At 44.5% G+C, this 25,326-nt stretch overlaps 1 protein-coding gene and 1 pseudogene across 1 annotated transcript in view; both read right to left on the minus strand.

Moving 5' to 3' along the window:
- Window positions 1-1,805: 1,805 nt before the first annotated feature.
- Window positions 1,806-1,911, minus strand: LOC146012751 (U2 spliceosomal RNA; annotated as a pseudogene).
- An 822-nt stretch (window positions 1,912-2,733) lies between these two features.
- The window catches only part of LOC146009132 (solute carrier family 2, facilitated glucose transporter member 9-like), a 67,119-nt gene continuing 44,526 nt past the window's right edge, over window positions 2,734-25,326 (minus strand). The window contains exons 8-12 of the mRNA XM_083149210.1: window positions 23,427-23,537; window positions 15,024-15,125; window positions 12,942-13,017; window positions 5,967-6,094; window positions 2,734-3,374 (exon numbers count right to left, since the gene is read on the minus strand). Coding sequence (XP_083005336.1) covers window positions 3,144-3,374; window positions 5,967-6,094; window positions 12,942-13,017; window positions 15,024-15,125; window positions 23,427-23,537 — 648 coding nt within the window. The 3' untranslated portion in view covers window positions 2,734-3,143. The remainder of the gene's footprint in view (window positions 3,375-5,966; window positions 6,095-12,941; window positions 13,018-15,023; window positions 15,126-23,426; window positions 23,538-25,326) is intronic.

Genomic DNA, 25,326 nt, shown 5'->3' on the forward strand with positions numbered 1-25,326 from the left:
TAAGGGAAGGACCAAAACCAAATGACAGGGGGAAAAGTGGTTATTTTGTGTGCGCTGAAGGCTGCTCTTGGAAAAGTGGCTGTGGTCTCACAACATGGCCTCGCATACAGGAGTAGTTCCTTATCTGTATGACAGAGAGAGGGAGATCGTGACAAAGGGGTAAAGCAGAGGATTAGGAAGTTGGTGATGGGGAGAGCTAATGGGTGATAAATAGGCCATGGGTGAGAGGGAGAGGCAGAGGGTGACAGGAGTGAGAGGCAATGGGTGCCACCAGGGAATGGATAACAGGCAGCAGCAGTGGGTGACCACAAGGAATAGGTGACAGGGAGGAAGTAAGTGATGCCAGGGAGTTCGGCACAGCCCTGTAAACTATAAATTTGCGCCCTCCCATACTTTACAAAGAGACTGCATGCCGAATGTACATGCTGAAAAAAAGGGTGTATAATGCCCATAATAGTATTGCCTCTTAAACACATCTGATCAACCCCCCCCCCCCCCCAAGCATTGTCGTGGTCACTCTGTGCATGCTCAGAGGTTCTATTGGGGTGGAAACCCATAAGCCCAGGGGCCAATGGAAATTGCAAAGAGTAGATCTGATCAGGAGAGCTGCCCTTTGCAATTCTAAGTGAAGATGTTAGTACATACTGTATGTGATTAGTCTAGGCACGTTAAGTTTGAAGAAACTCAGGGAGCCCGAGGTGTGCTCCCACCACCAGTGCAGTGACTAAAGCAGTGTATAGGGGTCATGCGATCGAAATGGACCCTCTCCCAAAGGAGAAGGGCCCTGTTTTTCCCCTAACACCACTCAGCCATAAGGCCGAAGAGGGGAAAAAAAGGGATCGGTGGGTCCTCTTTGCCGGAGCTCAGAGGGACCCTCTTTCCTCAACCCCCGGAAGGTTTGGAGAGACCCGCATTAGGCTTCCCTCCGCCTTGCAGCTTGTGGTCACCCTCGAGGGGACCGAAGCTCTCCCTAAAAGGATGAGAGCTTCGGTACATTGGGGAATGTAGGCCCATAAGGGTCAACCACACAACCCAACAAAAACGTGACACTACAGAAAACGTGAAAAGTGACGAACGTGAAGAGAGGAAAATAAATAAATAAATAATAAAGAGGACCCCAGCCAGAAGGCCGGGGTGGGGGTGTGAAAAATTGTCCAACCCCATCCAAAGGATAAGGTAAGGATGTGCAGCCTAACCTAGAGGGGGAAGTGTGCAGTGCTAGTGCTTACTAGTGCATGGTGATATGGGGATCACCCGTGCATGTTCGGCACCCCCGAGTTTCCCCGGGGGCACAGTGCAGCCTCGGACTCCAGGCAGCCGGCCAGTCAGCGTCCGACCCAGTGTTTCTCTGCTCCACCAGCAGGCCCTTTCCAGACCCCGGCATGGGAATGGATACTTCACCGGGTTTTTCGATGAGTCTCCCCTGCAACGGCCAAATAGACCAATGAAGAAGAAGAAGAAGAAGAAGAAGAAAACACCTACTCAGTCCGAGTGTTTCATCTCTCCCAGGGATTTTCGCTGTCTCTCTGACTGAGGGTACCAGCCCCACAGACCAGAGCGCAATCTACTCGGTCCCAGCTTTTCCAGTCTTCCTGTGAGTGGATACTAGACCGGGCTTTTCGAGTGACTCTCCCTCAGAGGCTATAGACCCCTGAACAAGAGCCCCATCTACTAGGCACGATGCTTCTCCCCTCCCTACAAGTGGAAAGAATGGTATTCCCTCCCCCAGCAGGGCATCGATACTCAGCCAGACCTAGCACCCGCCCAGAACATGAGGTTATAGGCTGTTCCTCAGCTCACTAGCAAGACGGTTCGGTCCAGCTTTTCTCTATTCTCTGCCAGGGTCCGGTCCAGACCCACTGATAAGAACAGATACTACACTTGATCTTAGCCAAAAGGCAGAGAAGCGATTAAGTACCATGTTAAGTACCATGCCAGATTGGCACATAGAGCCATTGTATGAAGTAAACATGGACTATTGAATAAGTCAAGGTGGCTGGTATGGACTTGAGGAAAGAGGGGGAGATTTATAAAGCAGTGAGAACAGTGGAGAAGTGAGCAACTGGAGAAGTTGTCCATGGCAACCAATCAGCTGCTACATATCATTTTATAAAAAGCACTTGATAAATGGGGTACGGGTCATAGGTTTGAAAGTCATTATGTCACCCAATATACAGATGGAGCAGTGCCATGTCCTGCCATCTCAACGTGTCATTAACCAAGAATGGGACACTCAGAACATTTCATGTTTTCCGAACCACCATGCTCGTGCACATATATCTTCGTTACCAAGGAGAAACATTACTGTCCACTCATGAATTTTGGGGAGAGTCTCCCCATGCTTGGTAATGTGGGCAAATAGAAGGTAAAAGCCCTTTATCCTACTAGTTAAGCATGAAGTGGACAAGATGCAGGTGAATTCATCAATCAATTCACAGACCTGGCCTCCAGTATCAAAAAGCTGTTCATTTAGGCAACCACCAGTGGACATGAAGATGAAAAACACACTGCTCTGCTCCCTCTTACCCACACAAAGCCAGGAACGCCAGCAAAACACAAGGGATGGAGCTGTGGGGACATATCAGTGTTCTGGTCCTTCCCATACATCAGCCTTCTCCTCTCCTGGGCTGAGATTATGGCATGAACTGACAATCAGAGAGGGAGAGGGGAAGATATGGATAGTGTGGGGGGAGGGGGGGAGGGGGGGAGGGAGCAGATACTGATTCACAAAAATACATGGCAAAAGGTTTTATTTACATTTAATCAAATCAATCTATATATCCTCAATCGTTCACTGCTAGGCCAACATCTTGCACCAGGAGCAATCTCAGAAGCTATTACTTATGCCCCCATATGTTCTCCATCTGTCAAACAATCTCTGTAAAACTTATGAAATTCAATTTTGACAATGTAAAAGAAATAAAAGTAAGAAATAGGATGTCAGCATACAGTCGGATGACATTTATTTTCAACCTTAGATTGAGTCCATTATAATACTTATTAGGCATAAACACTGGTTTTATCAGAAAGTCAAAGTTTAACCCTGGACTGATTGTAGAAATGGTTTCTGTCCTTTGCTTGGATTTAAGGTCCATCAGCCGTACCGCGAGGAATATCACATCTTATATTGAGCAGAGTCTACATCAAGAGAACTCCAAAGAGCTGCTTTCTAGTGCCCCATAGCCATTCATTTTCCTCAGTTTCATGTCATCTACGGATAACACGGACGTGTGTAATACTTTTCGTGGAGAAAACATTTCACTAATTTCCATAAAAGTTTTATTCTTTGTCTCCGGGATGACAAAGTAAACATAGACGGCTACAAACACGCAGATGCCGCAGAACACCAAGTAGCAGAACGCTCCCGCTGACATCTGGGGAGCAAAGGAAAGTGGAGTTAGAACTTTGGTTTACAAAGCTAATTTAGACCTAACAATATGAACAGACTAGATTGCTTAGAGGTAAAGTACAGATTGCTCCATGTGTATAGCGATGACGAGGTGCAGTCCCACGTGTTTCCATCGCTTGAGTAGATCTTGACTACATGTAATGAAAATGTAGAACTTCATATCACTTCTTGTGTACAGAATGAGTGTTCAAGAGCTTTATAGCCACTCCCCTGCCTCCCTGTGAGCCACTCCCCTACCTATCCCTGTGATCCACCCACCTGCATCTCCCAGTGAGCCCTCCTCTTGTTTCATCTTGTGTCACCCTGGGCAGATGAAGATGATGCTGGGTGGTATTAGCGTGTAGAGACAGTCGAGTACCAGATGTCCTGATCAGACACCACCAGTAGGCAATGGGCTCCTAACGAAGTGGATCACAGATGAAAGCCTGGCAGCTCCAGTGTGGCTGTGTGCTGGCAGAGGGGCAGAGCACGGTCATCCCCTGTGCTGGGAGCAGCATGGTTACACCCCCCCATGCATAGCACCAGTGCCCACTCAGCTTGTTGCTGCTACACAGGGGAGATGTAATCCCAGCTCGTAATGACCAGGCACATTGTTGGTATCACCACATTGACATGGGATATACTGTGCTGATCCCTCACCTTGCTCAGTCCCCTGGCTGTCAGGAGATGTAGGACGGGAAATGATGGTGGTGCTGGGGATGAGGGTTGCTCACCTCCATACATGCCGGAGAGTTTACGTCAATTGACAGTAGGCTCCCAGTGCTGCCCTATGGGCATAGCTCTGCCCCCCGGTTGGTCTCCTAGTGATGGGCAGTCTCCCCATGCACTGTGCGCTGCTGCGTTGTCCAAGATTGGCATCCTGTACTGGCCAGTGCTGTGAGTGCTCTCTGGGGCACATCGCCTGCTATGTGCTGGGCGCCTGGCACTGTGCCCTCTCTCCAGGGAAGTGTTACAGCAGAGCCCTTCTACATACCAGCTGTAAGCACTATTCCTCCACCAGGCAGGCAGCTGCTTGAGGAAGTGACACGGCACCCAGCGCTGCAGGCATAATGACACACAGTGTCATATTCCAAGTAACCGGAGTGCTGCCAGAATCAGCCCCAAGCTGGGAGAGGTTAAATGTATACCCTTAGAAAGAGACACACCCCCCTCCTGCAATATTAACCCATTATTTAAAATAACGCTATTTTTTATCGCTTAATTAAATTGCCCAGTAAAATCCCTTAGCACAGATTGAGGTATGGGTGATCTAGACACCAGGAAATCACCCACCCTAAATTGCTCAGCACAAAATTTTAGCACACATCTCACTGTGGGTATGCCCCTTAAGTCTTGGTGATAATAGATGATGGCACAGAAATAGTAACGCACTTTCGTCTTGATTTAGCGGTGTTAAGCAGAAAAGCAAGAAAATGGATAAAACCATGTTAAACTGCAGGTGGGGCAGATGTAACAAGCAGAGTTAGATTTGGGTGGGGTGTGTTCAAATTGAAATCTAAATTGCAGTGTAAAAAAAAAAAAAACGCTGTCTAACTATGGGCTACATGCAGAAGCATTCTGTAGTTACCCTGCAGGGAAACAATATAAATGTACTCACTCCCCTTGCATAGCAATGTGGTTTGACCCAGACACAAAATTACTTGCTTTATTGATTTACTGATATGGCCCATTGCCTCAAATACCCAGTAATAACACAAGCGCAATTAGTTGTCCTTTGTTTGGGCTCATATGTACCTGTCCTCATCTCTTCTTCCTGATTGGCCGGTTCTCATCATAGGAGCCCATGTTAAACTCTTAACATAGGCGTCTATGGGACATGAATGACCTATCAGGAGCATGGCTCCTCTGGTCCCCCATACATAAAATATATATAGGGGATTCTTAATATCAATGTTGTTTGATAAAATGTGCACCCATACTTTATGTCTACAGCTCCTTGTAGTTCTTCAATGACGCTAATACCAACGTCATACTAGCCTCATGGAACTTCCAGGAGGCTCCCAAAAATTGTGTGGCCCTCCCAGCCCACCGGAAATTTGGAAACCCTAACTAGAGATAAATAATTTACACAGGGCCGGTGCCAGGCGAGTCGGGGTGGGGGCGCCCCTGGGGGGGGGGGGGGGTGTACCTGTCCTGCGGCTGTGTATATAAAGCTTGCGGCGGCAGCGGGGGGTCCCTGCAGTCAAGAAATAACGAGCGCTATCCGCCTGGCTACGCGGAAGCGCTTCTGTTGTGAAAACACTGGCCGCACGGCGCAAGCTGATTGGCTGAATCTCAGCCAATCAGCGTGCGGCCAGTGTTTTCACAACAGAAGCGCTTCCGCGTAGCCAGGCGGATAGCGCTCGTTATTTCTTGACTGCAGGGACCCCCCGCTGCCACCGCAAGCTTTATATACACAGCCGCAGGACAGGTACCCCCGCGGCACGGGGGGGGGGGGGGCGAAATGCCGCCCTCCAGTGGCCGGCGCCCTAGACAAATGCCTAGATTTGCCTAGTGGTGGCGCCGGCCCTGATTTTACACTTTAGAACATACAAAACATGGACATAATGCACATTACCTGGAGGAATGGGAACACAAAGCCAACTGTAAAGTTTGATAACCAGTTGAGTGATCCTCCGACAATAAACGCTGCAGGGCGATGAGACTGCATAAAGAGCTCTCCCGTCACTATGAATGGAAGGCCGGCTGGGCAAACAAACACAAATGTATCTCATGTATAAGAGCAGATGTTATCGGGTTCATGAACAAAAATATATTAAATAAATAATACCATTTGTATATATTATTTGACCAAACATATGTTTATCAACAGATTAAAATAAAATAAAAGCATAAATGGTAAAAAGGGATTTTATCTGGTATTTTTATCTGACATTTTCAAAAAAAAATTGTTATATTTTAAAAACTTGAGCTTTTATAGTCACTACACTTATACAGTATATGAGTTATAATGCACTGCTCACGTTAAAAAAAACCCTCTTGCCTACTAGATGCCTACTGTCACCAAAGACGTTGCAATATCGCATGGTGCATCTTTATATGCACAACGGGGGTCATTCTGGTTAATTCTCTCCCTCACACGCTCGCACAGGGGAGCAATGTTTTTGGTACTTATGTGTTATCTGGGCGCCCGATTTTTTGATCGGGTCGGAAAAATCGGGTCGATCACATTGCATGCAACCAAATTACATGCGATGCGATGGACGCAATTTTTACATTGGATTCAATATTATATGGTCCCTGAGACCCGATTTTACATTGGGTCCAATGTTAAATACCCCCAGACCCCTTTTTTTTATTGTATACCCACCCTGTTCATACCCCCACTATCCAAGTGGGCATGGAGTTGATTTTATATAGCGTGGCGAGCCACGGAGCCCAAAGCGTGGCGAGCGCAGCGAGCCCTGCGAGGGGACGTGGATTACTTAAAATGTATTCCGCGTCCGCTCGCCACGCTATATAAAATCAACTCCATGCCCACTTGGATAGTGGGGGTATGAACAGGGTGGGTATACAATAAAAAATGGGGTCTGGGGGGCATTCAACATTGGACCCAATGTAAAATCGGGTCTCACGGACCATTTAACATTGAATCCAATGTAAAAATCGCGTCCATCGCATGTGATTTGGTTGCATGCGATGGACCCGATTTTTCCGCAAAAAATCGGGTCCATCGCATCTGATTGTATGCCTTAAGTTAAGGCATACAATCAAAAAATCGGGCGCTCAGATACTACATAAGTACCCTGTTATTTTTCCTGTTCATAATGATTTATGTACATGTGCAGGGTCCCTGGGTGAACGGACTCGGCAACTTACAGAGTCGCCTTCCGTTTGCACGGACCCATGTACCCCCATTAAAACACTGGGCATTCCCATGGGAATGAGGGCGGGAGGAGGTGTGCCAGGGGCTGACGGCTGACATCACATGACGTCAGCCACCTGCCTTCGGCTGGAGAAATTATTTGATGGCCATTGAAGGATTTCTCCTGCTGTGGGCACATGCGAGAGAATGTGTCTTCATGACACATGCCCTTGCATGGTTGTGAGGGGATGCAGCAGCGATTCGGCGGGGCAGGCCCTCTGGGACTCGGTAAATTGCGTGCTTCACAGCTTATCAAGTCAACCAGAAACAGGGCCAATGTGTTCTGTGCAATTGTATGGCCTTTAAAATGCTCACTTGAATAATTACTTACCATGTACATGTACAGTATGTGGTCTGCCAGTATAAGCTGCGTGGCACTTTTAATAGGTGTGTGTATATATATTTTTTATTATATATTCGTGTTTTGATAAAAAACATTTAACCAAGAAGCAGTGGAGTCACCAGGGTCAGTGACACTTGGGAGGTCATTCTGGTGAGCCAACTAAACGCCACCTACCGCTCGCATGCACAGCCAACTCCCTGCTCGTATGCCGAATGTCCCTGCATGCATACGATTGGATGTTTAGCATAAACATCTATTCGCAGCCTTGTGTGCGGTTCCGAAAGCATTCGACTGTCACAACCATCGAATGATTTCTTAAGCGCTCGCAAATCTAAATCACTCTCTGGTGACTTAGATTTGCGGTGCCCTGCTACGTGAACAGGATGGGCAACTGACATCCGATTCATGCTGCAATTTGAATGGGAGCGCCCAGTGTTTGCATGGGGTCGGCCCATGCCCACCGCCCTATGTCCCCATCCACACTGCTCCGTGCGAATGGGCCAGCATCTATGCAAGTCGCCGCATTTGTTCGCAAACAGAACTGCACATGTGCATAAATGCAGACACACAAAAATGTGCTCCCTGTATGAACGCACGTGGGAATGAAGCAATCAGAATGACCTCTTTGGTGTGGCCAAGAAAACATGGCAAAAAGTCTTTATAATATGTAAAAGTAGCTATATCTAGTAGTTATCTATTATCAGGCCATAATTTAAACTGTTGGTAAAACTAAACAGACTCTAATCTATGTGCCTAAGCATTTTCACACGCACTAGTTTGCACCATTCCTGCAAGTTAGCAATCAGCAGTTAATCATATTGCATTCGGTACAAGAGCATTTCTATCTAGCTGTTACTGTAACCAGGAGAGGGCAGGCACTTTCAGTTTTAGCAGAATGTTATATTGTAAACACACTGCAGCATTTAGTTGAGTTTTTTGCAAGAAACACATACAGTACACCACGGCCAAACACAAACTGCCCAGCGTAACCAGCTGTAATCATTGGTTTGTTCACAAAGCACATTATTAAATCCTTAAATATGAAGTTCAGTTCCTTTTACTCTGATTTTCCTCCTGAGATAAAATCTGTAAAATGGTATAAATAGGCGCACAAGTACTTCAGAAGTTTTATTTCACACAATCCCAATTAAAAAACACACTTACAATGGGTATTTTCTCTAAAGTGCATATTGGAAGTCATTGAGGCATACCTGCCTACCCTCCCTGTGTTTTACCACAAAGGTTAATTAGGTCAAGCTTGTGGTTTGACCTAATTAACCTTTGTGCTAAACCGCCAGTTCCCAACCATAGATTTCTTTGAGGATTTTCCCCATAGAAGTCTATGGGCTCCGCTTCTGTGACAGCTCAGCAGAGCTCAGCCAGTCAAGAGAGCGCTACCATGTGGTGCTCCCTGATTGGCTGGTAGGTCTCTAGGTGACAGATGTCACCTGGGAAAGAGAATCCCTATCTACACACTTTTTATTTGCGTTTGGCTGTTTGTTTGTTTTTTTGACCACTAGATGCCTACATGGTCCAAAGATCTACACTGGATAAGGTGAGTTTTTACAGGATTCTACTGGCCAAAAAAATGCAAATGTCAACAGACGCTGAAAAGGCTTTTGATAGAATAAATAAATGCTTTATGCAAGGCTTGTTGGGCTCTTGGAATTGTAAGGGGTGGAAAACCACCCACACAAGCCAAAGGCGTCCAATATAACAACTTCTATTTATGCCTTGTATGAAGTCCTAAAAACAGAGAAGATATAATTCTGATAAGTTGGTGTTACGTTTCACACGCTACCACTATTTGTTAATGATGCAATGGCAGTGATCTCCAACTCGTAGTCTTAATCCTGAATTCTGTGGCAGAGTTCCCCCGATAATGCTGCAGAGACTCATCACAGGGATAGACCTTTCTCACAATGTATCAATGTTATAATTGATACATGTATCAATTTTTATAATTGATACATCAGTGTGATATAATCAGTTATTACATTGCAAATTTGACTGATATTTTCCCAGGGGTGATAAATCAGTCCATTAAAGTAACTGGTCACCACTAAGGACATTTCGCAAGTTTTGTATGTTAACTATATATTACTTGTAGAGTTTATTAGAATTGTTTTGATTACCAGTGTTCTTAGTGCTTCAAATGTGCACCTGCATTTCCCTTTTCTTCTATATATTAACTAAATGAAACATTCAAGGATTTCAGATAGGGGCATACCAAGAAGATTGAAGATTACCATCCTACAAAGGATCTTTTATCTTCTAAATACTCTAGGAACCCTTTGTGAGCATTAGTTGTGGATAGACTAGAACATTTGGTGATAAGCTTCGAAATATGCATCTTATCCAGACCTCATTATATGCTTGATGCACGTGTGGGCAAAATTGAAGGAAGACCAGCAGTGGGAGGCAGGGGCACTGACAGGTCTGCCGAGCTTCGGTAATGAGTGGTTGCATGGCCAAAATCGGGAGGATGGGGCCACTTCCTCCTCATGTCAAAACAGCATCAAGTAGGTAATGTGTGGCGGGTGGCGTGCAGTGGCCACTACGATGGGTGCCAACCCAATCTATTTTGGAGTCAACATTGAGGACTCAACTGCTGGTCTAGGTGCCACCTGCTAGGTTTTCATCAACCTCCTCCCTCTTCTTCATCACCTCCCCAATACACATTTGTGTTGGTATATCTTTGATAAATATCTCCCTTAGCAACATGCTAACAATAATAGCTTTCAACCAGATGATGTGATGACAGTTATTTCAGGCACAAAAGATAACAAAAGTCTCCATCAGTTACCACTCTTCATATTCTAATCAACTCCTAAAGCACCTACTGATTATAGACCAATGTTAATAGAACCATCTCCTACCCATTGTTGGTGTAATGAGGTTAATGTGTTTAGGGAAAAATCGTAGACGCCAGTTCATTATTTCCACATGACACCATGTATAGAACTCTTAACGCAGAAAGATTCATGCAGAACACAGTATATGGAATTCTGTTTATGCAGATTTTTTCCCCACTAATCCTGGTTGCTTTAAAAGTCATATTCATCATTGTTTATGAACAATGAGCCATAAAAATCCTAATTAAAGATGTAATTACACTGAATAAATTCTTAGCTGAAAATGAATTATAGATTTGTTGGAGGCTCGGTTAATATATCAATGGGATAAACCACCCCAGTCTTCATCCATCATTTTACGATAGACTCTGCAAAGCATCTAATGTGGCTTTAACCATTTCCTAGTTAAAGTGGATAGACGCACAGGAGGCATTGTGGGAAATTTACTAACATGAATAGGCCTGAAATAGGCGTAATCGTAGGCACATATTTTTGGCATTTAGTATGCTAGAAATACGCCAATTCGTATTCTGTTTGACAGGCGTATTCATACTCCTAAGCAGGAATACAAATGTCATCAAAAGAATACAACTAGGAATCACCTTTCATTTGAATGGTGATTCAAAAATTACTAAGCAGCTGTATGTTATATATGACTGGTAATTGCCACGAAAATACATCTGGAAAATACAACTCATTTTCCAGACGTATATGGGTGAAGCCTGCACGGATCAGTCAGATCTGTGCAGGCTACAGTGTAAAAAAAAAAGTAAAGATACACGGGGCAAATGACATTTGGGATCCACAGAATTTTAACAACCAGCACCAAGTTCAAGGGCCGGTCCTGGTTCCCAAAATATGGGGGGGGGGGGGGGGGGGGGGGAATAATAGGGGTCCCACGTATTTTGAGATCCAGTATTGGGCCCAACCAGCCAGCAGGGTAATACTACAGTCAGGGCACACTTATTATATAAAAGGTCCCGTGGCCAAACCATTATCCCCCTGACTAGTCAGCTCGGGGGGAGTAGGGACTAAAATGGTCCCCCCTCCAGGATTAGCCCTGCCCGGGCTGAAGCCTAGCGGCCAATCAGGAGTCGTTTCTTTTTTTGTCAAGTATGTGGATTCTACAGAGAAAGAAGAGGACCGATGCAGGCCATAGAAGCTTGTAAGTATAAACTTCCTTCTACAGGTACCCATATGGATTGTCTACTGGACAAGGGGACCGAAACCTTGATGTCAAGGTAGGGGAGTATAGCATGTATGGGGTATGTGGTTCCCAACTCCAAGTTCTTGCTGAGACTCACAGTTCCACAGCAGAACCCTATAGATAATTTTTTTTTTTTACAACAATGCCATCAGCCTGGTGCCCACTGCAATGGGGAACTTGGGACAGCCCCGAGCTTCAGCCTGGACAGGGTTAATCCTGGAGGGGGGGACCCCTTTACTGGGGGGAGTCTCCACTCCCCCAGGGTTCCTGCCTGGCTGACCGGTCAGGGGGATAATGGTTTGGCCGCAGGACCTTATATAATAAGTGTCCCCAGCTGTGACATTACCCTGGCAGGCTGGTTCACAAAATATGGGGGACCCCTACTCAGTTTGTCCTGTCCATAAACCAGGACCAGCTTCTTAAGCCCGTGGCTCGTTACGGCCATGTGGGGGGCCCCAGGCCCCACCCCGTTTTTAAAAATTATTTATTTATACAAATTTTTTTACACTACAGCCTGCACGAATCATTCAACAGGCTGACGACTCGTATTTGTATTTAGCCAACGGGTTAATATGAATCTGTAAATATGGCACATTAGTAAATTTGCTCTATTTACGAATTGTATTTTGCTGAAAATACAAGCGATGCTGGTCATAAGAATCCATACCCGGCATCAGTCGTCTTTCCAAGTCTTAGTAAATTTCGCCCATTGTGCAGTATCTGGGCTTCAGATGGTAAGAGCTAAAACGGTTTTGCAGTTTTGACTTGTGGGGCAGAACATTGAAGCCAATACATAGATTTGGCATAATTACTGCTCCTACTGTATTGTGTGTAGCTCTCCCAATATAAAAACCGTAAAGAGATCATTTGCTGTAGGAACTTGAAGTGTATCATCTGTTTTATTAACCAGTACTATAAAAGTACCAATGATTTATATAATGGCGCAATCTGTAAGAAGCACATCGGCTTTCAGGTTCTAGTCCACAACTATGAATTTTGAAGATAGGCAAAAACAAAATAAAGTTGCAATAATCCTGTACACACAGGAGAAGAGGGGTGCCGGATGACCTCATGAAAGTCGGGATTCTGACTTACATGGCTATTCTCCCTCAATGGGGTCCAAGAACCTGTGTCAGAGTACCGTCCATCAGGATTCTGAAGTCAGACTACTGACTGTTGGAATCCTGACTGTCGGGAGCTCATATCAAACTCAGAGAAGAAAGAAGAGGTTACAGTAGTCTACAATTGGCATCAACACTTACCAGGTCCTATACAGAAACCGGCTATTATTCCAATTACACAGACCACACTGCCATACCGCATCCAAGGAAACCTTGCCTATGATAGAAGATAAGAGACGAATGATTGTAAGTCATCAAAACACAGTATTTTTTTAACAGTTTTAGTAGATTTGAAATCAATATGGTCATAAAGTTGACAACAATGTTAGGTAGGGGAGTAAGGGTTAGGCTACAGCTGGGAGGTTCAAGGTTAGGCACTAGAAGTTTAGAAATGAGAGTTACGTATAGGGGAGAAATACTTAGTGGGTCTCTTCCGGGTCAAACCTATTAGGTTGCAGTCACATGACCACCAGGAGCAGTCAAGTCACGCCTGTGCCACCAGAGACCATATTAGATTGTTGATATATTGGTAATGTCATCACCATAATGACTGTCAATGTTTCATACCCATGACAAAATAATTTGGGGTGACTTTCGGGAAGATCATAGCCTCGCATTGCTTCCATCGTTTCTAAAGCACTAGCCCCTCCCACCATCTCTTCTGTAGTCACCTTTGCTGCACCAATTTAGCCCATACAAGAGGTGAATGAAAAATGCCTACAATATTCCTAACAATTGAGGCAAGTATCCTGGCCTCTAGAACATCGGGACATTTCCAAAATTGAAGAAAAATGGGCGTAAGGAATAATATGTCCCACGTGTGCCCATAGCAACTACTCAGCTTCTAGATACCATCACATTTTCATATATATTCTGTGACCGGATGCCTGACCTAAGCTCTGGCTATGTCCTTCAGGTCCACAGATGTCCACAGGTGGTTTGTGGTCTCACAGGACCTGGCCAATAGGGGATTCCCTGTTACCATCAGTAAACACGTGTTAAAGACTCCACCCACTATGCAATGGGCAGGGATAATCGCTGCCACCACCAGATGCCACTACCTGACTGATGTAGGCTACTCCCCCACTGGTCACTGAACACAGACCAGATCCTCTACAGGTGTAGCTGGCAGAGGGTGGAGCTAGGAGACGCTGGATTCTTTACCCAGTACAGGAGGATAACGGGACTACTGTTTGAAGTTTGTCACAAGATGAAGCAGTCATATAAGTCCTGAAAAAGGACTCTTCCCTATTTGCTAGGGGATCAGCATACATATAGAGTCATATAGAGAATAAGTGCATATTCATTTTAAAATGCATTCCTCAATACTCTTCAAAATGAATACTTTGTGCAATACTCTTAGATACACACATACCTACACATTGAAAATATCTGGTGCAGTCCCAGCTCAGTGCTGTGCATACATTTCATAAAAAAAACATTTAAATACTCTTTTCATAAATATATACTTAGTGCCTTGTGCTCAGCAGCAGGCTTCCCATATCCAGGCACTACAGCAATACATATAAAATGTTAACACATTTTAAACATGTCAAGTGCCCACTTTTGTGTAAAGATGGTGCTGCAGCACAGGGATTAATCCCGTAAAGGAAGTGGCGTCCATTTTGTCAAGGTGGGACAGGGTCTCCGCCCACATGATAAAAAGCGAAACACATGTAGCCACGCTCATTATTGCCATGATCTGGTCACTCCTGATGTTTTGTTGCCCCAAAATTGCACCTGTGGTGTGAAATTGCCACACTGCAACATTGCCGCTCAATGATTTTCTATGAGCCGCGGGAGCGAATAAAATGCACACGAATGGCAACGTGATTGCGCCAATTGCCACAGAAGTAAAATGTTGGAGGAAGTGTACTGGTTGCTATGGGCAACTTCTACACCTATCTTTAGAATATTTGATACATCTTCCCCAGAGTGTTTAAAGCAGAATGCATTATTTAATTGCCAAGAATAGATACATTTGTAACGCTGCAACCTACAGTATTTGTAGGGAACTGAAATTAGCAGACAGTTGCAGAGCAAGCTAAATCTATAAAGATTACTTAATATTCTGTATTTTGGATTGCTGGAAAATTTATATACATACGGTTACTACACTTTTATTTAATAATAAAAGGACTTTAGATCACAGTATTATATTTTTCATGATCCTGTCCCAAGGCCTCCTTTTTCCTTTTGTCCCCTTGTCCTTTTAGTACTTACCTGAAATACAAGCGCTAGGGTTATTCCAGCACAGCAGAACCCCATGAAACTAAATCCTCCAATCATAAGAGGGCGCCTTCCCAATTTTTCAACGGTAAAACACTGAAAAACAAACAAACAAAAAAATAAATAATTAAAAGCAACATAATAAGTTGTCTCACGCTCACAATGGGTTAGGAAACTTGCCACGCATTTGGCATTACAAGGCGAGAAGCTTCAATCTGTTGGATCCTTGAAGCTGTAGAATCTGAAGCTTGAGTAACCAAAATTATTGGTGCCCCTGCAATGTTTGGACATTCCTCCTAGAAACAAAAACAACTGGAAAGGTGGAGATCATCTTTTATGATCAGAATCATGCTCTGTAAGCTTTGGTGGCAGGTTTCACTCAATTCCATTACTCAGCCAATGTGGTGAGAGAAGCAGGGTCAGAATGGCCCACAGGGGTACAGGGAAAATCCCCATTAGGCTTTGGATTCCAGACTGTGAACTTGAAGTATACATATAGGTTACATTATGTGCACAGGACTATTGTGTATTCTCTGCAGTGCATTCGTCTGGTATCATGCATAGAGTATATAAAAGGCCAGGCCAGACACTCCCTAACGGGTAGCCAAACCTCTGTGGTGACTGGTCAAACCCCCTCTGGGAGGCTGACTGGGGGTGTTTTAAGAGTGGAGGAGGGACATGTGTAGCCTCCTCCGGCCTGGCAAGCAGAACATTGTAACCCTGAATTCCAACTTCAGTTCTGAACAAAGATATTGAATATAGTAGGGTTAATTAAACTTAAGGATTACATTTAACATATAGGTAGAATAAAAAGATGTGTGTGAACAGAGACAGTAGTTTGCCCTTGCTTCTAATGAGAATAGACATGTTCACAATTAAGACATAGTAGTACATCAAATCAATGGTATCTTTAAACATGAATCTGATTGTCAAAACACATAGAAGTATCCGATTTGTAAATATGTAATTAAACAAGTAAAAGTGAAGAAAGACTTTAATGCTGAGATCATCAGATAAATAAACCAAGAGATACAGTAAGTATAAGCAAAGAAAGTCGATCGAGAGAGAGAGAGATCTCGAGAGAGAGATCTCGAGAGAGAGAGAGAGATCTCGAGAGAGAGAGAGATCTCGAGAGAGAGAGAGAGAGAGAGAGAGAGAGAGAGAGAGAGAGAGAGATCGAGAGAGATCGAGAGATCGAGAGAGATGGAGAGATCGAGAGAGATGGAGAGATGGAGAGAGATGGAGAGAGAGAGAGAGATGGAGAGAGAGAGAGAGATGGAGAGAGAGAGAGAGATGGATAGATCGAGAGAGAGAGAGAGAGAGATCGAGAGAGAGAGAGAGATGGAGATCGAGATCGAGAGAGAGAGAGATCGAGAGAGAGAGAGATCGAGAGAGAGAGAGATCGAGAGAGAGAGATCGAGAGAGAGAGATCGAGAGAGAGAGATCGAGAGAGAGAGAGAGAGAGATGGAGAGAGAGAGAGAGAGAGAGATGGAGAGAGAGAGAGATGGAGAGAGAGAGAGAGATGGAGAGAGAGAGAGAGATGGAGAGAGAGAGAGATGGAGAGAGAGAGAGATGGAGAGAGAGAGAGATGGAGAGAGAGAGAGATGGAGAGAGAGAGAGATGGAGAGAGAGAGATGGAGAGAGAGAGATGGAGAGAGAGAGAGAGAGATGGAGAGAGAGGGAGAGAGAGAGAGAGAGAGAGAGAGAGAGATGGAGAGAGAGAGATCGAGATGGAGAGAGAGAGATCGAGATGGAGAGAGAGCGATCGAGATGGAGAGAGAGCGATCGAGATGGAGAGAGAGAGATCGAGATGGAGAGAGAGAGATCGAGATGGAGAGATCGAGATGGAGAGATCGAGATGGAGAGATCGAGATGGAGAGATCGAGATGGAGAGATCGAGATGGAGAGATCGAGATGGAGAGATCGAGATGGAGAGATCGAGATGGAGAGATCGAGATGGAGAGATCGAGAGAGTCCTCAGCAAAAAGTTCCCATCTGGAATCATAGCTATTGGAAGTATAAAGTAAAAAATCTAGATCCATTGGTGCAAGTTAGCCATCCTATTTTCCCCTGGAATGCTGTCATTTAGGTATGGTTTTTTTTTTTAATTTATATTCCAGACGCTGGAACGGCCTGTCTGGCAGAATGAAAGCAGCAGGACAGCCAGGCAGAGAGCTGTGCGCTGCCCGGCTATATACTCAAAGCTGGTCCGCTGCTATTTTGAACTCTCCCTCTAGACTGTAGGCCAATTGGAGCTCGGGTCTGGCAGTGGCAGTGGTGGCTCCTGAATGGCTTTCGGTCCAGTGGGTCAAAAAAGCCACAGACCTGCTTTGAGAATACAGCCGGGCAGCGCACAGCTCACTGCCTGGCTGTCACACTGCTTGCATTCTGCCAAACTGGCAGCTGTCTCCACAAGCCTCACTCCGCCGTGGCAATGCGCACGAAACCCCTGGCATTGAGAAAGAAACTCCTACCAATGAGCATGTGGGAAAGTGGCACTAATGCGGCATAATGGGCATTGTGGGGTGTGGAGTCATGACGGCATGTGACATTATGTGTAATGGGCATTACGGCGTGTGGCATCATGTGTAATGGGCATTACGGTACATGGCATAATGCGGCCATGCCTGTATTGTCATGAAGCTACTCCTCTAGCTTTGTGTGACCATGCTCCCTCATGACATGTGGTGGCCACGGCTGTTTTTGGCACACGTGCCTGCTATCCATACCACCAAGAAAAAAATTCTACTTGCACCACTGCCTAGATCGTTTTATGAAACGTGAGTGGAAGGGAGAAGAAAGTTGCTGCGTAGTCAACCATGGGTCCCATATTTTATGGAAAGATTTAGAGGAGTTAATGATGTTGCTAGTCATAAATTCTATACGATAAACATGCCAAAAATGGCATATTATAGACTAGAAGGATGGTGGTTTAGTTTGTTTCCTGTCCACTTCTATCTGGCAAGTGGTAGCCAATATCACATGTCTCAATAATTTCTTCTGGTGCCTGGATAATGAAGGAAGGTCTAGGCAGGGGTAGCCAACTCCAGTCCTACTAGATATTAGAGCTACCAACAGTTAATGTTTTCCAGGTCTCCTCACAGAATCACAAGTGAAGTATTTAGCCCCACCTGTGGATCTTTTAAAATGTGTCAGTCAGTAATGAGTGCACCTGTGTACCTGCGAGGTGATAGGAGTGTTTAGCTAATTAGGCCAATTAGCAATAGGCCAAGACCACCAAATATGAAGGAAAGAACCTTCAGTATCCCAACCTCTCAAACATCTATCAGAGGTATCAGGATACATCAAATGAATTATTGTTTATTGATACACTGCCACCAGTGATCCAGTGCTGGGCAGAGATCTGTTATTCACACAGGTTGATGCTCCACTGTAATTTGTCTTCTAGTCTAAAATCCCTAACACACACACACACACACACACACACTAATGTACATTTCAGTCAGCAGTTAATTCGCCTACCAGTCGGTGTGTGGAGTGACACAGAAAACCGGAGCACCCCATATAGATATGACCATGGTTTGGAATTTAACTCAAGAACCCAGTGATGTGAGGCAGGATGGCTAACCACTGTGCTACCCAAACTGCTTAAAATTTCTAAGAAGATGACATTCAGTGATGCCACGGGACCCAGAACTGCCAGGCGGAAGTACCAGGGCCACCCTTCTCAGGGCACTGGGCCACCGCAGCAGCACAATTGTCAGCGCTGCTGACACAGTGCCCATCGCACTGTGTATGGGCACCTTTAGTTTGGGGGAGGGGGCTTTCTAAGATATATGCAACTATGGGTCCTATCCTAAGGAGTCCGGTCGGCAGCAGTGATTGGCTTTAGCGCGCTTTCAGGCTCAGGTGGTTCTTCGTCAGAAGCATGCTTCTGACGAAGGGCCACCTGAGCCCGAAAGCGCACTAAAGCCAATCACTGCTGCCGACCGGACTCCTTAGGATAGGACGGGTACCTGATGATTCCTGCCGCCACTGATGGTCCTCTGAGACAGTGGCGTAGCTACGTTTTGGGCGCCCCCCCCTCGCCCCGCTAAGCACCCCTACCCCCCCCCCTGCCCGCCGCCCCGCCGCCGCCCATGCAAACCCCCCCTCAATCCCCTTACCCATCGCGCTGGTCCCGGCAGCTCCGTTCTTCTGCTGAGGACCACCAGAAAATGGCCGCCCCCATACAGCAGACAGTTTCAGAGAACTGTGTGCTATATGGGGGCGGCCATTTTCTGGTGGTCCTCAGCAGAAGAACGGAGCCGCCGGGACCAGCGCGATAGGTAAGTCTGCGGGGGATTGGGGGGGGGGGTTAACTATAGCACCGCAGCCCCGTGCGGTGCTATAGTTACGCCCCTGCTCTGAGAGTCTTATACCCCTATTCTCCTTAGGATCTCTGTGGACTACTATTAATTGAAAGACCCTTTATATGCCAATCAAAGTACAGCTCCATGTGAGTGCAAACAATCACCATTAAATTGGCCACTGTTAAATACAATATTTGCACGATGGTCTGTTTCTTTCTCCCAAGATATAGGGTTACTTGGTGTTGAAAGCAAGCGATTATAGAAAAAATGGATTGTATTTGTGTATTTCGTCAGGGTTGCACAAAATCTTTTTCTAGCACCTATGTACCTACCATAGTATGTGATATGGACAGAATTGGCTTTAAGTGAGCGAGCATCGGATCAGAAATGGCCCAAAACATGCCCAATTTACATACAAATCGGTCGAGATTGTATCTAAATGGGTGTGGTATGATACACTGACAGTCGGGATTCCGACAGTCATTTCTCCGACATCGGAATCCCGACTGCACAGAGGGGGGAGCGCAATGAAGACCTTTGCGGGCTTGCTGCGCTCGCCACGCTGCGGGCACTGTTTTTGATGGATCTGTTGCACCTAGCAAGGCTGACGCAAGGATGCGGTACTAAACATGGCGGTTGCTCTGACTAGCATAAAATCAATAGGTGGAGCGTCTTTCCGCTTGCAAATGCTCAGATTCTCTCACCACCTAGCAGTTAATCTGGCTACTGTGGCTTCATGCAAAACCAGTTACATTCTGCCAGACTCTCATTCCCTTTTGGATGTCAGATTACTCTTTAATGAATTAATTTGTACTTCACTTGTAATAAAAGGAGCCTTTGATCATTCAACGTTCTTAACGTCTCAAAGTAGCTATTTTTTCACGGCAAAGAGTATTAAGAAAAACAACTACATAACAAAGAATCTTAAGAGCTGCATTAGCTTCAACTTTCTTTCTCCCCTCTGGAAAACGAGCGGCGGTAAAAAAAAAAAAAAGAAGCTTTGAGCAAAACCAGCAGAAAATATTGACAGCAGAACAAATGCTTGTAATTTTATAACCAATCTCCTAGTGTCCATCGGGTGCCATTCCTGCCTCCACTCAGGACCAATCAGACTTCCAGAGCTATGAGGCTGCCTGAGTGAATGTGAGCCAGTTACTGCAAATCCATTCCTTCTGCACCTCTTCAAGCACTTTTATTACTGCTCAATAGTAGATGGCAAGGGCGAGAACCATTTAGCAGTTCGGAGCAGTGCTGTATAAAGAGGGGGATTTGAGAAAGATAGAGAGGGGTAAATAAGCAGACTGTTGGGTGTGGGGGACTCGCTGTTTCACTTCTGCACTGCGATGTGTTTATTAAAGGAAATCCGCGCTGTGAGATTTTGCCCTTGGGAGGCGGTGGTTCACATTAGTCTCTCTAATTGTCAAAAATCTAATTTAGTGTTATGTAGCACAGGCCAGCCCTGGGTTAAAAATATGGAATGTGCGCTTGGTTATAGATGTTTTCTCTGCTGTGGTAACTCTCAAATAAGGAGACTATAAATGGTTGGGAATAAGAGGCTGGCAAGGGAGGAGGGGAGAGGAAGGTCAAGAGCAGGATCAAAAGGGTGCAAGACAGCGACAGTGGTCAGCTGGTTAGGTGGCAATTTTTCTTTGTGTTTATAAGAAAGGCTAAATCGTCAATACCCTTTTTTATTCTTCAGTCTGAGCCGCGTTACATTACAGGATTAGTAAATAAAACCACTCTCTCTCTCTCTCTCTCTTTCTTTATTACTATTAAAAACATTGTAATATTTTGTAGGGACGGGACCAAGTGGCATATTTATTAAATAATACCTGCAGGGGAACCCCAAAAACACATGTATTTAGAGGGCTCCCAAAATTTGGAGTGACCCCCTGGATTAATTATGGAGGTATCGCCAATGTCTCTAATTTCCAGCCAGTTTCCATTGGTTTATATGGGGACTTATATGCAAACTGATTCACATTGACCCTGTTTTCTGCAGATAGCATTAGCCTATAGTAGACTGTGTTACTTACCACAGATTCTTTTCCAAGAGGGTTTTTCAAGATCCCTCTCCATCATCCCCCACTAGCTCCTGTGCCTGCCACACACGTGCAGTACATGTTATGATGCCAAACCAGTAAGCGAAGTGATCGCACAAGCCAGGGCTATTCAGCGGAAGCCTCTGCAGACTGGCCAATGACTTGTGCAGCAGTCATCAGTAGCCAATAAGAATTAGGTTCATTCTTATTGGCTACTGCTGAACTGAATCTGTGGCTGGCTAAAGCTACTCCTGTTGGCCATCTTGTGTGATCGGTATAACCAGTAAGAATCAATCAAAATGATTCTTAATAGCCAGGGCTCCCTCACTGTCCTCCTCCATATAGTAATTTTGAAGCAGCATCCCTGAGCCTACCATCATTCCAGCTAAGCCCCTTGAGAGATCGCTGGAATCCAATCATGCCAGCCAGTAACATAGCCCATAACACTGAAACCCGGTCAGAAGGGTCCCCACATTGACTAGAACAATGTAGACACCCTCCAACCCCAGAGAGGAACATCTAGGTTACAAAGCTGGTTCAAGACTTTGTAACATTCTGCTTACCTCACTCCTCCCCCCCCCCATCCTATAACCAACCCAACAGTTTCAAATTAATTCAAGATGTTTATGTATTGTTGATATGAATAAGGGGCACTACTGTGTGGCATAATGTGAATAAGGAGCGCTACTGTGGGGCATAATGTGAATAAGAAGCACTACTGTGTGGCATAATGTGAATAAGGAGCACTACTGTGGGGCATAATGGGAATAAGGAGCACTACTGTGTGGCATAATGTGAATAAGGGGCACTAATGTCAGTACATGCTGGTCATGGGAACATATGTGACTAGATGGGGACATGCTGCTCTACATGGAGCTCTACATAGGTGACAAGCTGGGGAGCATGTGTGTTACAAGCTAAAGAGCATGGGGAAATGTGAGATAAATGCTACTCTGCATGGGAACATGTGTAGCAAATGCTGGTAAACGTAGGGTCATGTGTGACAAATGAGGTTGAGCATACAGAAGAGGGGCAGATAAAATATAAGACTCACGTTTGGGCCTAACGGCATATGTGTAATATTTTGTAGAACTTTATTCGTATTTTTATAGTGTAACAATAGCGGTTCATGGTCCACTGCAAATATCATTGTGCAGAGATATGCTGTACATATCACACAGTGGGGCAGATGTATTAAGCCTTAACAAGAGATACATGCAAGTGTGATAAGGAGAGATAATCATCCAGCCAATCACCTATTAACTGCCATGTTACAGGCTCTGTTTGAAAAAAGTCAGTAAGGAGCTAAATGGCTGGACGTTTATCTCTCCTTATCACCCTTGCATTTATCTCTTGTTAAGGCTTAATACATCTGCTCCATTGTATCATATTAACACTTTGATAAAGATCAAAAGTAATTTAACCAATCCCATTCTTGAACATAAATGGGGCAGTTTGTTATGTGCTTGTGTAAATGTGTTCTATTAATAAAGTAGGTAGTGCGGGTGTGGTATATGGTCCCGACAGTTGGGATCCCAACAGTCATTAGCCCGATGTCGGGATCCCAACTGGCCGGACTCAGACAATGGGGCGAGCAAAGCTTGCTGCACTTGCCACCTATTCTATTCTCCCTCTATGGGGGTCGTGGACCCCCACGAGGGAGAATAGCCGGTGGCCATCAGGACCCTGAGTGTCGGGCTTTTGATCCGACATCGGGGTAATGACTGTCGGAAAGCTGTCCGGCACCCGGTAGTGCAGAAAGCACACTAGAGGCAGTGTCCATTCTGTCTGAACAAAGAAAGAAAATAATGTTGTGTAAAGTTGCACATAAATTAAATCTAAAAAAATAGCAAAAACTCCAAAATATTTACTAGGATATCTAATCTATAGGATACATAGTTTCAAATCTGTTAACCATCCATTGCCAAGATGTGAGAATGTTAAACACACAATCAGAATGTTACAATACATTGTTGCTGATTTGATATTAGGACATACAGTAAGAGGCTAACACACTTTAGTGTAGAAAGTAAACACATACCCCTACCAGACCTGCAATTATCTCAATTGCACCAGTTCCCACCGTTGTGTATGGAATCTCCTCTAAAGGGACGCCAGCATTTTCAAATATGGAGTTGGTGTAGAACCAAATCTGCAACAAAACAGAAATGTAGCAGTCAGTTCCTGATTAAACCAGTCATGTTTTAATGGCAGGAGTATGCATCGTATAAAAACATATGGGAGAATTTAGATATTATTCACCAGTCCTATTCTTAAAACAGATTTGGCATATAAAAAACGGGAGCCTGGCAGAGTTGCAAGCAGTGAGTGCATCACCCTTTGCGGTGTGCTAGGTAACCACAACTACTGTATGTGTGTCCACCCCCCGGACACATAGCCACCATAGTACCAGGGCCGGACGTCTCACAGAATTTCCAGCTTAATGCGGAGCATCAAATAGAATTCAAACACCTTCCAAGAAGTCCAGAAAGCCACTTGTGGCAGACAAAAGAATCATTTTGGAGATAAAAAGACTAGAATTAAAACTGCAGGATATCAATTAGAGGAATAAAAAAAAAAAAGTTTGACATGATCGATTGTGCGGTGAAACTATTTATTCAATATTTGCAGGAAAAACAGTTCTATTTAAAAAAAAAAAAAATCTCTAACATTTTAAAAAACTTGAAAAAAAAAAAAATCAGTTGCCACCAGTTTCGCAGTTACACCACTACTATCATTTACAAACATGGAGGAAATCAGGCAAACATCACAAATATGCTCAGTAATCTAGAAACCAACTGTACTGTACAGGAATGTGCAGCTGTTAAAACTATCCTAGCATGGACTGTACCTTGCAAAGTAATTTCAGTATATTTCATATAAAAACTATACAGTATGTAGTCAGTTTCTCTTTTTTCTTTTGATGAAGTTTAGGGACATAAAAAAAAAAAAAAAAAAAAAAAAGGTCTGGCCACACTGTGACAGAGAGACTGCAAGTGTATTATGCACAGTGTCACCTGAGGTAATACATGTCCTGAAGTAAATAATACAGATGTTAAAAGTCACTGGGGAGTCAAAGGACCAAGCAGCTTGCGGCAAAAAAGTAAGTGGTTTTATATATGGCGCAGAACTCAAAGGTGATTCTTCAAAACCTTTCATCCAAGTAGAAGTGGAAATGGACATATTATACTATCATTTATCATTTGCACCTTGAAAACAGGGTCTGTGTACCCTGAAACATTGATAACATTATCGCACCTGTTTATGGGATAAAAACTAATTGAAAAATCATCAAGTCTCTGAGTGCCGTTGCTTTGAAAGGAACTCTACATTATCTGCATGGAAGTTACCTGAGCACTAAATACCCAGCTGGAGGGAGTGCCAGTCCACACACTATTGGATAGATAGATAGATAGGTAGATAGGATATTTTCTTGAAATTTACAAAGGCTTTTTGGAAATTTGAAGAAAAAATATAACATTTTTTCAAATCAGTTTTACAACATTTTCACCTCCAACCTGCAGGGAAACGGCAGTTTAGAAAATAAATCCCTAGATCTAAATAGTTCTTAAAAGCTGTATCTGGTGGTTACAAAAATCAGGTAAAAAAATCAGGTAATTGACCATTTGCTCCCAAATCTGGAAAACAGACATTGGTCATTCAGAAAAATTGGGAAGGTCGAGGTTTTCACGTTTTTTTTTTTGTCCAGAATCTCGATGTGAGTCGACATGGGTACCGTATCAGTGTACCGCTGCACTCGCCATGCTTCGGGCACGGTGCCTTGCTATGCTCAGCCCGCTATTATATTCTCCCTCCATGCCCTAGTGCAGTGGTTCCCAACCCTGGTCCTCAAGTACCCCCAACAGTGCATGTTTTGCAGGTCTCCACACAGAATCACAGGTGACATAATTAGCTCCACCTGTGGATATTTTAAAATGTGT

This window comes from Crinia signifera, chromosome 6 (genome assembly GCF_055691185.1).
Source record: "Crinia signifera chromosome 6, ASM5569118v1, whole genome shotgun sequence".
NCBI classification, from domain to species: Eukaryota; Metazoa; Chordata; class Amphibia; order Anura; family Myobatrachidae; genus Crinia; species Crinia signifera.